At 51.7% G+C, this 14,940-nt stretch overlaps 1 protein-coding gene across 1 annotated transcript in view; it reads right to left on the bottom strand.

Annotated features, from left to right (window-relative positions):
• rev3l (REV3 like, DNA directed polymerase zeta catalytic subunit) overlaps positions 1-14,940 on the bottom strand; it is a 60,664-nt gene that overhangs the window by 30,749 nt on the left and 14,975 nt on the right. Inside the window, exons 2-4 of the mRNA XM_064340001.1 lie at positions 3,217-3,406; positions 2,019-2,093; positions 1,012-1,172 (exon numbers count right to left, since the gene is read on the bottom strand). Of these exons, the coding sequence (XP_064196071.1) occupies positions 1,012-1,172; positions 2,019-2,093; positions 3,217-3,406 (426 nt within the window). The remainder of the gene's footprint in view (positions 1-1,011; positions 1,173-2,018; positions 2,094-3,216; positions 3,407-14,940) is intronic.

Genomic DNA, 14,940 nt, shown 5'->3' with positions numbered 1-14,940 from the left:
CGCTCGGCAGACGAAGCCCCGGACCGGAATCAAACACGGGGAACCCTCCGTGACTCAGCGAAGCACGCTGCCACAGCGTTACACGGGTGGGCGGGGCACAATTTCCAGGTTCACGGATTCGCCCCACGGTCTGGATGCGAACCACTGCTGGGGGGGGGGGAGCTGGGAATCCCCCCGGGGCTAAACGGGGCAAAGTCGGGAGGGAGGGAGGGAGAGAGGGAGGGTCTCGGTCAGAAGGGTATTCCCCTCCGCACGGCGGCGCAGGAGCCGTTCTTGCGCTCGGGCTGGCGTGCGTGCCCGCGGCTGGCGTGCGTGCCCGCGGCCGGCGCGTGTGCCAGCTGCATTCCAGCGCGCCGGCTGCCTGGACCAGCTGGCAGACCCGCGGAGCGGAGCGGAGCCGCGGCAGCCCGCTAGCGCCTACGAGTCTGCGCCGTCTCGAACCCGCCCCGAGGACCCCGCGGCCCGGGAACGAACCTACAGCTACAACACGCCTTTCTGAGGAACTGGGGGGAAAAATATCTGCGGGAAAAAAAATACTAAAGAAAAAAAAAAGGGGGTACACAAAGACCCACTGAGCTGAAGTGAATCCTTTACCATCTTGAATACCGACAACCCGAGGCAATTAAACATTCGGTCTGTGAATACAGATACCTTAGAAATAAAAAAATAAAAAACAACAACAACAGCATAACTTTCCACTCATCGAAACTCAAAATGACTTAATACTTTCTAGCGACTGTAAAGCTCCAAAATCTCTTGGAAAAAAAAAAAAGCTCGGAACAATTCCAGCTTTCCATTGCGCAGGAACGAAACCACCTTTCGAAAACGTTCAGTGACATTACCCTCAAAATGTTCTCCGCAGCATTCCTGGTGGTTTCTCTCATTTGACCAACTCAAATACACACATAACAGCCAGCGGCACACCTCCCCTCACTTCCCGGCTCACTGGCAGGGCGAGAGGCAGTAGCCGCCCTGCCTGCCCGACCCAGCGGACGGGCCGGTCGACCTTACCTTTCCGCCGGCTCTTGCGGAACTTGACCGCGCCCAGGTTGACCAGGTTCATGCCGTACAGGTTGTAGTCGATGAAGAGCTGCAGCAGGTAGGGGATGTGGGCCTCGTGGGGCTGGTAGCTCTTGTTCATGACCGCCCCGCCTTGCAACAGCTCGCACACCCTGGGACCAGAGAGACCCATCAGTTAAGCCTGCGCACTAAAAAGATGAAAGCAGGTTCTCCAACCCAAGGTCGATGTTACATTTAAGAGCTCGGTAATTCAGGCCTGAGAGGCAGAACCGGGGGCGCGCACTTTCACCGGTCGCCATTACTGGAATTCACAACGCTGAATAGACATTGGCAAAAGACGCGGTTCCATTATTGAGTCGCATAACTGACGGAATGAATTGTTCACGGAACGAATGGAAAGATATGGTCAGAATTTCCTGTTATCTTTCTCTCACTGGCTTCCGGACAAAAAAGAAAAGAAAAAAAAACATGTTACCTTGAATCTGTACACAAGATTCATTACATTACGGGCATTCAGCAAATGCTCCTAGCCAGAGCGACTCTTATCCACGGCTTCCTCATTTTTTATATGGTAAACCCATTTATACAGCTAGATATTTTATCGAAGCAATTCAGAGCGAGCATCTTGCTCAAGGGCACAATGGCTGTGGTCTCCATGGGAAATGAACCTGCAACCTTCAGGTCACAAGGCCCAGTTCCCAAACATCAAACGACTTGCCCTATTACACCACACTTCCGCTCTTGGGCCTTGCAATCACAATCAGCCACTAGGCCTCATGGGGGAAAAAAATTACATACAGGAGAAACAATCACGGCCACGCACAGCTGCACAGCTACCACAGAACATTTCCGCTGTCGAGCCATTTGCACAGCCATTAATGTGAACACAGGCTGAAAACGAACAGGAATGTAAGATGGCCGATTCTTCCTGTAGAAATCTCCGGCCCCAACCACGGCTCTTACACTTAAGTGTGCGCAAGGAAGAACGGGATGCTCACCTTTTAACCACCTGAGGATTGTAGAGATAGATCTTCATGAACTGCTTCTCCTTCGCATGGTATCCGTAGAAGGGCCTGGGGGGGGGGAAAGACTATCTGTCACGTACGTGACCAGACTGTGTTGCGTCGACTCCATCGACGTTATAGGAGAAGCAGTCTGCTTTGCTCCGAAGCTCGGAGGCAGAACGCCTTATTCTCTTATTCTGCTTACAGCGGAGGGGGCGGCAGGGACTTACAGCGCACGGCTTTTACATTCCGTGTGAAATGTTCGCACATCTGAACTTCGTAAATAAATAAAACGCCGCACGAAGCCTGCTCTTCTCGCGATCCTTTTCGCATTTGCTCTACATAATGGCACCGTTCTATCTGCCTGCGAGCCAGTGCAGGGAGGCCGCTGGAATGACCTCCTGCTTTGTTTGGCTTCGTGTCCAGTCGTGTCCGGGGGAAGACGGGCAAACGTTTTCCACATTAAACCAGCGGTAACCGATCGCCGCCCCGCGCCGTTTCGCTTCGCCCAAGGAAGAGAAAAACGAAAGCCCGGACGAGAGACGACTATGATTATTTTCCGCTAAAACGGTCACAGGTAAAACATCAGAGAGTCAAGTGCTGCCTTGCGCGAATCCTCTTTATGTGTTTTGCTCATGAGAGCCCCACTGGGGCACATACTGCATTAAGAGGCAACACGGAGAGCGCACTCAACTGTGAGGCCATCAGACGCTGCAGCAGAATTCAAAGCTTATAACGTTCAGGGGTCACAGACAGGGGGTAAATATACAACGTAACAGTTGTAACTAGAATCTATTACTACTCCATTATCAGGGTCATACACGCTCAAAAGTTTGTAGGCTGTTGTGCAAGGTCAAGGCAGCATGTGAATATTCTGGCGTGCAGTTACTAGTTATGGTTTTAATTTAAATCTACAATACAATTGCCAACATTAAACACATTATTTTCAACTGGTCCCATGTTATTAAGCTGGTCCCAAATTCCTCCTGCAGTTTTACATATTCATAACATGTTACATTACATATACACACACACACAGACACAGACACACACACAGACACACTGCATTTTGTTTCACTGCAAAACCTGCAAGACCACAAGAGACTCAGGTTCAAGGACTACACTACCCTACTGCACTACAGTAACTGAATCTGGAGAGCACGCCTCTCCACAGGCACATGCGTGCACTTACATTCCCGACACCAGTGCGACCTTGAAGACGTGCTGCGCGCTGGACGAGGGGTTCCCCATGGACACATTGAGGGCCCTGTCGATGCTGAAGGCCACCTGGTGGAGGTAGCGGTCCGGCGGCTGCCCGTAGCCATCGTAGGGGACGTAGACGTAGGGGAAGACGCCATGGAGGTGGAGGCATGTCTTTTGGCCTGGAAGACAATAGAAGAACAGTACATACACATGCACACACACCACACACACATATGTATATATATATATATATATATATACACACACACACATATTGATATATGTGTGATGTTTTTATACATAACACTTCATTTTGAAAACAAAAACGTCAAATTAAAATGAAATGTCTGCTTGCCTTTGCTTTTATGCTGACATGTAAAGGTAGCCATGTTAACAGCCTCTTTAAGAAGGGGGAAGAAGGGCCGGCTGTCCTCGGGTTATGGTTAATGGGCAGTGTCTCTTAATGGCCAGTATCATCTTAGAGTATCTCATTAGCCGAAGTATCAATGATATTGCTTTTTTGGCAATTTGCCCCATTATTGCGAGCAGCATTTGAGATTGCAGATCTGTAAATCATCACAGTACGCAGAATGCGCCATATAATAGGAATGTGTACTGCAAATATAATTATAACAATGATAATAAATGTTATTTATACAGCATGTCTATACAGCTTATTTATTTATATACCGCGTTAACCAGGCTCCAACTATGCCTCGCCCTATTCTATTTGAATTCAAACAGGCAGTTATGCTGTATCATGACCAAAATGTTCAAACACAAAAACACATTAAGCACCAGATAGAACACTAGAATGCATGTAAAATGCTTTTAAATTTGATTAATATGGGTTGTTGGGATCTAAGGGTTGAATTTTTGTTCCTTGACAGTTTTACATTCTTTACAATTACATCCTTGCTCAATTTTCTTTTGAACCACACAGGCCAGACCAATAAAAACAAGGTCCATGTCTAAAGTGTATTCACAAAACTTATAAATTGTCCCTAAATCACACAATGAACAGCTGACAAAACTTTCATTCTTACTATATCAGAGAAAAGGATAAAATCTCACACAAAACGACCGTGTATAAAAAATCTAGGTCGGAAAAAAATGTCTGAATCTTCCAACCACTAGTGGGAGCTAGCCAAGAAATGCACAACTTGCTAAACTACACTTTAAGAGTCACAGGATTCAAATTCAGCCTCCTCTGCACTCCCTGTTCTTCTTTCCAGCAATGCCTGGACCTCTCAGGTATGCATACAGGCCTGCCTATGAACCACTCTCAGGAGATCATGGGGTTACAAGGGACCAGATGTGTATAGTAGTGAACACAGAACGGGGCTGGGTCACAAAAAGGTTGCAAGGTTGCACTGCTCCTGCCTGGCATCAGTGAACAGCAAATATATACAATATGCAACACATAATTTCTTAATTCTAATGGATGAATTAGAGGAGGCTTTCTTAATTTTTTTTTGTCTATGCTGCACTTGATTAGTAAATACATTATCTGTGACCAGACCATTTGTAAAAAGGTAGTCTATATGTTGAAATGTAGGCTATTTAAAATGACAGTATTCCATATAGTACTGTCTGTACATCGTTAAACGCATGCGCACTAGCCAGTGGAGTCGCGAGTCTGATTGGTGGGAATGCAGGTGGGAGGAGCATACCGTGCTGCTCTGTATCCCTCCACTCACCCCCACCTCTCTGGTGGCCCATCGACGGTTCTCCACCCTCAGTTCATAAACCGCTGAATTCAGTGAGCCTGTGTGCTGGAGACAGCCACAGGAGCAGCTCCACCGTGTTATAAAACACAAAGCGCTGCGAAGCCAGAGCCGCCTTCACGTGCAGAGTCTTAGCATGCCCCCGTCTTAATCGGCTGAGGAGAGGCTCGAGCACGTCGCCCGAAACAAACACGGCCATGTGACATCGCAATTTGCCCCGGCGAGGGCCATTTTACAGAAGCAGTGTCGTTCAAAACCCCAATCCGCTCAGAAAGGTGGAACATAAGGTGGAACTTGCTAAAATAAATAAGGTAATAAGGAGCGCTTAAATTGATGCCAAAAAAAGTACATTTCGAACCAATCTAAATGAATGCTGCATTACCGTGTACATACCTAGAGAACAAAAGAGTGGCAGTGAATGCAAATGCACTCTACGAGGTATAATTAATCGGCACAGCAGTGCTAACAGAAACACAGCCAGTTGAGGGTTCGAAACAGAGAAGGGCTAAAATGTGCCACATTGAGGTTAATTCATCCGTTTTTTTCAATTTAGAGAGCCTGAACCACATACACAGGTCAGGACTTGATTGTAGTTGAATCCAGCTGATGTCCACACTTTCAGAATGACAAGATCTTCACATGAGATTTACAGCAAAGTGGATTCTGAAAGACAGAATGAGAAACCCCCAGCAGGCCTGCACATACCCGAGTTCATGTTTCAGCCGACTGATGTCACGAGTAGACTGGAATTTTTAATTCGCTGCCACATATAATTAAGCGCGCGGCGCTAACGAGCTTGCTGACGTGTCATTTATAAAACCGGCCCAGTGGTATACGGTGAACCGGAACAATACATTGTCTGATCTCGGTCTGTTTGAAAATCCTTTTTTTTAAAAAAAAAAAAAACTAGCCCGATGCTTTCATCCTTTCCCGTTCACCCACAGTGGGGGAGCTGCAGGTTTCAACAGTCCTCAGAATAATCATTCGTGACAGAAACAACTGGACATACTGAAAGGCATAAATGGATCGTGGGAGCACATCTGCACCTTTCGTAATAGCCTGCTAACTCCGGTCTGTGGAGCACGCGTGGCGCAGACGGAACGGCATACATTATCCTGGAGGCGGCTGCAGCATCTGGCGACTGTACCGCTGGACGGCATCGGCGTCGCACCTCCAGACCTTCTGCCGTACGCAGAGCCCGTGTGTCTACACCGTCTATTACTGTAATCAACGCAGCCCCCCCCCCCCGCTCCCCCCCTCCCTCCCTCCCCCAGCCTTGCGTCTCCCCTGAACCTCTCCAGCGTGTGAAAACACCACGCAGCATGACTCCGTGGCTCAACAGAGCCAGCGTTGCAGGAGTTTATTTCTAAAAAGATAACCTTAGCCCTTGGCATTACACGTTACAGACATACTGTAGGCCCATCTATTTTTGTTGAGTTTTTTTTTTTGTCGTTTTTCTGGTCGAGTATTGTGATGCTGGAACTGCCTTAATCCTATTAACAAAACTGTGGGAGGTTTAATGGCCTTGTGTTTTGAACTCCCCGTGAAATACGGTTACAAACACAAATTAGACTTGGAAGGAAACCGGAACTCCTCACGGGTAACCCCTGGCAACCTCTGAAAATCTTTCTCTGTTTTCATGGAACAGAACAGAAATGAGCAAATCTATTACTGCACAGGCCGGTGTTCAATACTGAAGCACTGAATCCAACCCTGCTCCTTGTTCCAGCACATATTTTACTCGCACTAAATTTGGTAATGATTAAGAGTGGTCATCGCGTTTCTGCTAGAACACTAATGCACTTCATTCCAATTTATATTTAATATCACTTTTATGGTGCTGTTATGATAGGACTTCATTTTACTGCTACGCTTGACAACTGAAAATATGGTGTGCGTGGACCACACAACCGAAAAAAATAACCTACGGAAACAAGATGGAAAACAGGTTGTCTGTTGATGAAAAACACTTGAGAATCAAGTCTTCCAGCTATTTTTAGGATATTGACCACAACTGCCGACTAAAATGGTATCTTTTTCACTTTTTTAAAAGTCAAAACAAGGCTGATGATTTAAAAATAGAAAAAAGGGGAGGGGCATAAGCAACCTACCCTTTTGTTTTTTCTCTTTCTCAGAATAAACCTGACAGTGAAATCTGGCAGCACATGCAGGGGGACCCAAATCCTTGTGGATCCACTCATAGTGGTGATTTACTGGTAAACCAGCGTCGCTCTCTTCACTCTGTCGGTCCAGGGGGAGAGTCCCTGTGACCCGCTCTCTCTCTGAGGAGCAGCGCGTCACAAGGCCCGTCTAGACGGAGAGACAAGTGGGAGCGTCTGCGCATACAGACGATCTCTTCCCCTCTCCGCCGGGACCTTTAAGGGCTCCCCGCTCGCCGAGCTTTCGGGTCCCGGCGCGAGTCGCCGCCATCCAGGAACAGCTGTCACCGGCACCCACGCCGCAGCCTGCCCAGTCTCCTCCTGCAGCTGAGCCGGCAACCCCATCAACAACGCCGTCACCGACGGCAGGGCCCGGCGGCGCGCAGGATTACGGCTGTCGGCGGGAGCAGATAAGGGAAAGACGGACGGGGCGCCGCGATCGGAAGAGGAGAGACGGCTTCGGCCGACCGGGAGGGAGCGGGCGGGCGGCGGAGCGTGACCGCGGAGGGCCGTTAGCGCTCCCCTGAACCGCGGCGCGCGCCGACAGCCCCGCGCGCCGCACTCCCCCTCCTCGTTGCCGCGCACACGCAGGGGCTGCGATAAGGGATGAGATCCACGGCACGCAGCCCCGGCCTTATCTCCGGCATCATAACCCCCGGCATCGTCCGTCACCGGGAATAAACCGCGGCCGCGCGGAACGGACGGACGGATAATGCTAAAAAGGGAACAGGCCGTTCCTGCCTCTCTCAAGACAAATATTGAGAGAGATGTCAAACAGTCAGGACCCTGAGGGGGGGGGGGGAGAAAAAAAAAAACAAAAGGGTCGAGGCACAGGTCGAAACCGTGACTCTTGTGTGAACCAGTACAGTCAGAGGCGCACACAAAGGCAGCAGACTGTCAGAATGCTCAGGGCTGGAGCGCGTGCGCACGCGCGCGCGTGTGTGTGTGTGTGTGTGTGTTAACTCAGACATATCCCCGGCGCCAATCGCGGACTGCTGCAGTTGCTAGGCAACGGCGCCGGCGAGCACAAGCTTGGGCGCAGGCAGCGGGGAGAGGCATAAACGAGTCATTCTCTACGCCCAGCTGGCCGGGGAGGCGGGGAGCGATATCCGACCGAGCGCTCGGCCTCGCCCGCCGCTCTTTCAAAAGCCCTTCCTGTCGGAGTACTCCCCGGGCTGCCCGTCAGCTGCCGAGCCACCGTTTTTTTCTCTCTCTCTCCCTCTCCCTCTCTCTTTTTTATGAATGAACGGGAGCCCGGAGGCGTGCCTGCTGCGGCACCGCTGTCTGGGGAGAGCAGCAGCGGCGGCGGCCGCGGTGGTGGCGCACGTGCCGTTCGGTTTTTCCGACGGCTCCCCGAAAAACCCCTCCCCCCCTCCCCCCTTCCCTCCCTCCCTGGGCTTTTTTCGCCGAACGTCGGAATGACTCAGCGTTCCTGCAGCCCTCCGTACTGTACCCTCTCTCTCTTTTATTACTGTACCCTGGAGGGGAGGAGGAAAACGCCCCAAAAAGCTGCATCCTGAACAAGCACTAAACGGAAGGACTGAAGCCTCATTCCTCCCTCTCCCTCTGTACTGAGTCCTGGACGGCTCTAGCCAAGCAAAGCCCGCTCCGTCACTAAATCCACCATATCGCTCGCCGTGCCACCTGCACAGCCAGCCCCGCCGTAGAGGCCGCCGCCGCGCAGGACCGCTTCCAGAGCCCCGCGCTACAGCGCTACAGCGCTTGCTGTCGCATTCTCCTTTGTTAACCCTCTCCTGCTGAAAGGGAAATTGTGGAGCTCTTCTCAGTCTGTGGAGCACACTAGCATCTCCAACCGCAGCAATGCAGATCCGGCTTAGCCTGCAGAGGCCATGAAGAGACACCTGCTGCCGCTCTATGAGAACACAGAATCCCAGACAAAGCGGCTGGACGGACGCATCAGGCATTTATTAATCATTCTCAGAGAGACCATTTACTGCCATTAATGTGTAGGGCATGTCTGAATACTCGTCTTTTTATTTTAACATAAAATGTTGTTTCAAGCTTCAGTGAGACCTGAATTTTCAATAACCCGGATAACTCGGTGATTTATTTATTTTTTAGTGAGTGCTGTTATTTCGTTCAAATGTGCAAATCATTTACATTTAAGATTGCTCCGGTAATAGCCTATAAAAAGGACTTTTCCATACCTTGAACTTGAAAGATGGCTGGTGAAAGCCTCATAAAAAAAGACTGCACCATCCCCACAGCCGAGAACCACATTCATGCACTGGTTATAAACCCAAGTAGCGAAAGCCTCCTTTCACATCCCTTTCCTCAAAGCAGCACGACAGGACTTCCTGTCTATTACTGCAATATTAAAACAGTGCCAAACACGCAGAGCACCTGAGGGACCCAAAATAGAATATAAGAAAGGAATTGGGGTCTGTTTGTCTGCCAGTGTCTTGCTGTAACAAAACAACTACAGGTTATTATCTCCTCCTGCCACCAGGAGGAGCTAGTCTCAAAAACCCCTGGGAGTCAGAAGCAGGACTAATGCACTGAACCTCAGATTCCATCAGCTCCTGTCCACAACAGGGTTTAACATGTTAACGCACCCATCCTATGCAGACCGACAGCTCCATCAAAACTGATCCAACGGAAGCATCTGTGCAGCAAAAACAGCAGACACAATCGCATTCACACACACGCACACACGCACACACGCGCGCGCACACACAGGCATGCGCTCTATTGTGTGCCCGTGGAATCAGCAGAGAGTGACGCACGCTGGAAACTAATATGCGCCGCATGAACGCACATGCCAATCAATACGGCTTCTGCCAGCGGTGGAGGATTTTCACCATAATTCATCCTCCGCTGCATTCTTCTTTTTTTTTTTTTAAATGAGTTAATTGCGGATGGGTGATTTATAACACCTCGCAGTGGCGCCGCCGCGTTCCGAGCGCATTACAGCGAGCATCGGAAAGGAGAGCAGCCGGTCTCTGGGCTTTTTGTTTTTCTCTCATTAGCGCGGGCATTAATCTTCATGAGGACGCGCCGGGTTCGCGGGCGATTCGCCGTGCCGCGCCGCACCGGGCCGGGTTTTTACGGCGCGATACGCGACTGGTGCAACGATAGGGGGGGGGGGGGGGAGGCGGGTAGGTAGGGGGGTTTCCGGTCGACGTTAGGGCTCTGCACGCTAACATCCCGCCGCACCTCCGCGCAGAAGGGAACCCTCACCTCGCCCGCCCGCCCGCAGACACCTGCGGTGCCCCCCTAAATCACGCCCTCGCTAATGGATCCCCTCCCATCTTTGGCTCACTAAATTAACGCGGGGTTGTCCTGGTAAGAGTAATCACTTTGCAAAAACAAGAAATTTATGCCCCGCTTTATAAACCAATTAACCAGGGTCGTGCAGAGCTCTCGGGCTCCGTGTACCCCGTGGTTAGAGCCGGTCCGCGCGAGACTATTGAAATCCTGCCAGGCTTGCGATTTATGAAGGCGCGCTCTTGGGAGCGTGCCCAAGATGGGATCATGGAAGCAAACGGGACTGGCAGTGCCGTAGAGGAAAATGCAAATGACCCCCTCCCTTTTTAAACGGGTGGCGCATGCATGGAAGTGGGTGTGGGTGGGGGTGGGGGTGGGGGCGGGGGTGGAGCTCGGGTGCAAGGGGAATTGGCAGACGGCGCTGGCACAGATGCAGGGGTGGGAGAGAAGCTATTTTAGTCACATTCGTCAATAAGTCTGCTGACCTGGTGCAGAGGATCCTGGGGCAAGTGGGGATCTTACTTACACCCCCAAAGCAGAGCAACCCACCACACCCTACACACACTCCTTACGAGAGAGAGAGAGTGTGTGTGTGTGTGTGTGTGTGAAGGGTTAAATGGCCCCCCGAGAGAAAATAAAACAACCCAGGGGTACGTGCCAGGTCAGACATAACAAAAACGTACCAGCCAGGTCATCGCTGTGAGGTCAGCAAGGGGCCACTCGGCATACGCTGGGCGTGTCGAGCCGAACAATTCCCCCAGAGTTCATTTTCGAGCGATTGAGGCCGGTAACGAGCGCGGCGTGCCCGCCGCAGGCCCACGCCCCCCCCCTCCCGCCGCTCCCCGAAACCCGCCGTCGCCCGCCGCTGATTTACCGCCTTAATGAAAATTAAGCAATCAGTTCCACGCCTCGCGACTGAGGTCCTAATCGCTTTTCGTTCCTTTCCCCTCGCAGCCGCTCGCTAAAGAGAACAAAGGGCCAGCGCGCATTCATCTGTGGCGCCACTTCACACGTTTACAGACGGGCCGTTTAAAAAAAAAAACGCAAACAATCTCCCCGGCGACCCGCCGCTATTCCGTGGAGGGGGCCGCGTTCGACGGCGCGGCCTGCTTCTCATGCAGAGAGCGTAGCGCGTTTCATTTTTTTCCCCCTCCGCGCTCGGAATAAAAGCTTGAAAGGAGCCAGTGTCTTTACGGAGAGGAGGGGAAAGCTCCCGGGGCACGAAATCTATTAGGACAGGCCCGCAGGTGCCACTCCTCGCCCGAAACGACGCACAGAATCCTGAACGATTTTCAGACATTTCGCCCACATCCGAAACTTAGAAACACCCTTCCCCACCGTCGGCCGTTCCTCACCGACCTTGTGTACAGAAATTCCTGAGCAAGGTGCGGGCGGACTCCCAGACCTCAAGACATCCTCGCTTTCCACTAAAGGCCCACAAGCCAGCTGCTGCTGGTGCACTGACGCAACGGCACTCAGTTCCTGGCTTGTGGATGGCTCAGGTTTTCCATGGTCTGGGACTCGTCCCTTCTCTGTCACCCGTTTATGGGCACGTGGAGAAAGGCGAATTCCCCGAAACGCGGGTCTCGCCGTGTCACTGGCTCCTTTGTGCTCCTCAGCGCCCTGACTTCATTCACCGCGAGAGGGACGCGGATCGACTCCAAGCCCTGCCGAGACTCACTGTCTGCACTGTTTACCGGGGGCCCCGTTTCCAGCGGCAACGCCGTCTTGGCCGGGAGCCCGACGAGCAGAGCGTCCAGGACGGAGCGGGGCCCCGGCCTCATGTTGTATTGATTATGCGCTGGCACGGGACCTCCGAGAACAGCACCCGCCGTGCAGCTCCGCCGCCAGGGCCTGAGGGAGCCGAAATCTCGGGTCTGCAGCGATACCCCCCTCCGAGTCGAGGATCCCCGTCCCCTTCTGTGGGGCTCCAGAGACTTCAGGCCTTCCATGCAGCGCCACCGTCAGGCCTGAAGGGAACCTCGCGCGAGCAGGGGGGCACGTGGAAGGCATCAGGAAACACCGCGTGCCAACCGCTCTCCGCTCACAGGAAAGAGCCGCGTTAGCTGGGAGGAGGGGACTGCGCTGTGAACTGTACATGACTCAGTTAATCCAGCATGCCTTCCACGGAGCGCCATCCTTAAATATGCATGAGACTCAACAGCTGGGCCTGTCCACCTTTCCACAGTTGTGCAGGGGACTCATTAAAACTTCAGCTAAAGCTACTACACCCAGTAGGCTATAAATCATAACAACACAGCTGGAGCGATATACATCACAATGGCACACCTGGACCAGTAATATCACTATAGCACCCCTTTGCTAATGCCATATTCAGTAGTCTATACATCATAAAAGCACAGCTGAAATGATATGCACCATGTATATAGAAAAACACCACACCCACTGTACACACTGTAACAGTACATCGAGTACATACAAACACCCTACCAAAATAAACCAGAACCACATACCAGGAATAGTAAACATCCTAAACGTTCACCAATAATATGCACCATGACAGCACACCCAGTGTTGGTCTGTATCACAGGAGCAAAGACACGGGTGTGAATAGAGCGTTTCCTGAAGCCGCCTTCCTGTTTTCATGCTTCAGATGCTCGTACGCCGTCGCACGCAGAGTCTTCAGGTTCACCCCAGCAGACCCCCAGCGCCTGCAAACCGTAGTAATTAATTTCAGCCGAAAGATTCCATAACCTTCCCAATACTCCTCCCATCCATCTCCGGGGGGAAGAATATGACTCGTCTGACAGGGCGCAGTTCATTCATCAACTGCCGGCGGAACGGCGCTAACGATCCCGCGCGCTGATTAACAGTCGCGGGCGAGGCCTGCGCGGAGGGAGGCGGGGCCCGAGGGAGCGGGCCCAAAGACGGCTTGCCGCAGACGCGCCCGAGCTATCGGAAAGGGGGTCATGACCGGGTTTCGTCGGAGATTAGCACGGGCGAGACTCAAATGTCACCTCGCAGCGACCCCCCACCGCGTGACTGGGACCTGCGGGGACGGGGGGGGGGCGTGGTGGGGGACGTCAGTCAGTAAAATCACACCGACAGCTGGACAGCCGTTCGCTCACTCCGTCTGGCCAGCGTATGCTTGTTAAGTAGAAACAGAGGCTCCTCTCCAGCAGCAAACATTTTTGACATCCAAGATATTATCTTTTTCTTAGCATTAACATTTAACACGTTTTTCCAACGCGGAGCGTGGAAAATGCGCACTGATTTCCCATCGGGGTGGAGGTGGCAGGGAAAGGCAGATCGAAAGCAGCTGCGTGCAGCACTGCGGCAGCCTCCGCACCTCCACATCTGTCTCCAACGCCGTCTTCACCTGTCACCAGCGCTGACACCGCATCATCGAGCGATACAGGGAGTGAGATCAGCCCAGAGAACTACAGCAAAGCAGGTGCCACTGAGGGGGGGGGGGGTGGAAACCCTTGCTTCTTCTGGGCCGGTGGACCTTCCGTACCTGCTGGGCCAGGGGACCACGTGCAGGGTTGGGCTCTGTAGCTAACGCTAGGAGTAGGGAGAACCTTTCGCTCGTCCGTAAAATGCCTTTTCAGACTAAGCTGCCGTTTGTTTGCCATTATTCTTGGCAGCAATGAAGGAAACAAGAGTCCCTGAACGGCAAACCGACAAAAGAAAAAGAAAACGGTAAAAATATCCCTGACGTTTTTTTTTTTTTCCTCTTCTTTTGACGGGCATTCTGGGCCGGTGCGGCAGCAGTGGTAAATGGAAGCTTTTACCAGATGGCTCCCTTGAGAGGGGAGAAGAGCTCTCTGCAGCAGCGGCATACAGGTACGCGTCTGCCGAAAGCTGCTCGGCCCTGCCGTCGCCCCGCCTACCCGCCCCACAACCTCTCATTCAGAGAAAGCGGGGTCCGCACACGGCGGCGGGTCCTCGCTGTCATTATCAGCCTAAATGGAAGAACCCGGCGAACCCTTTATTTCCCACACGTTCCAGACACAAAACAGCATCTGTTTATCCTAAGTGCTCTCTCTCTCTCTCTCTCTCTGCCTCTCCAATTAATGACTGGATCACAGGGAGAACACAGGTGAGGGTGAGCGAGTGTCCAGGGAGATGGAGAGAGGGAATAACTGAATTACCCATCACCGCTGGGATATTAGTGCCCTAAAAATGGCGGCCGGTCACCGCGACTTAGACTGAAGGATACACCGCTGCTGTAGACTGAAGGGCAGGGATGGGCACTATAAAGAGACCGAAAACCCGCCTCTCCCGACTGTATGCTGGTTCCCCACCCATCACCGCCATAACAGCATTCCCTCCTTATGAACCCTTTAAAAAAAGGGTTATGGTATTTTTATTGTTTCGTGTAACATTTTTATTGTTTCGTGTAACCTCTTCTTAGGGCTCCTCATGGGTGCAGTCTGTATGAATTTGGAACTTGTACTTTGGTTTTTGGCTAACACAGCTGACCTGGACTGGTGATGTTGTGCTGTTGGATATTGCTGGTGTGCGTGTGTGGTTATCCAGGTTTGATACTACTGTTCATATTATTCTGTTTCTCCAATATTGCAAGTTGTTCTGCATAAGAGAGTCAAATGTGATGCATACGGATGAAATGTGTGA

The sequence above is a fragment of the Anguilla rostrata genome, chromosome 6, assembly GCF_018555375.3.
Source record: "Anguilla rostrata isolate EN2019 chromosome 6, ASM1855537v3, whole genome shotgun sequence".
NCBI classification, from domain to species: domain Eukaryota; kingdom Metazoa; phylum Chordata; class Actinopteri; order Anguilliformes; family Anguillidae; genus Anguilla; species Anguilla rostrata.
Note: the sequence above shows the minus strand (reverse complement) of the source record. Positions and strands in the feature narration are given on the sequence as shown.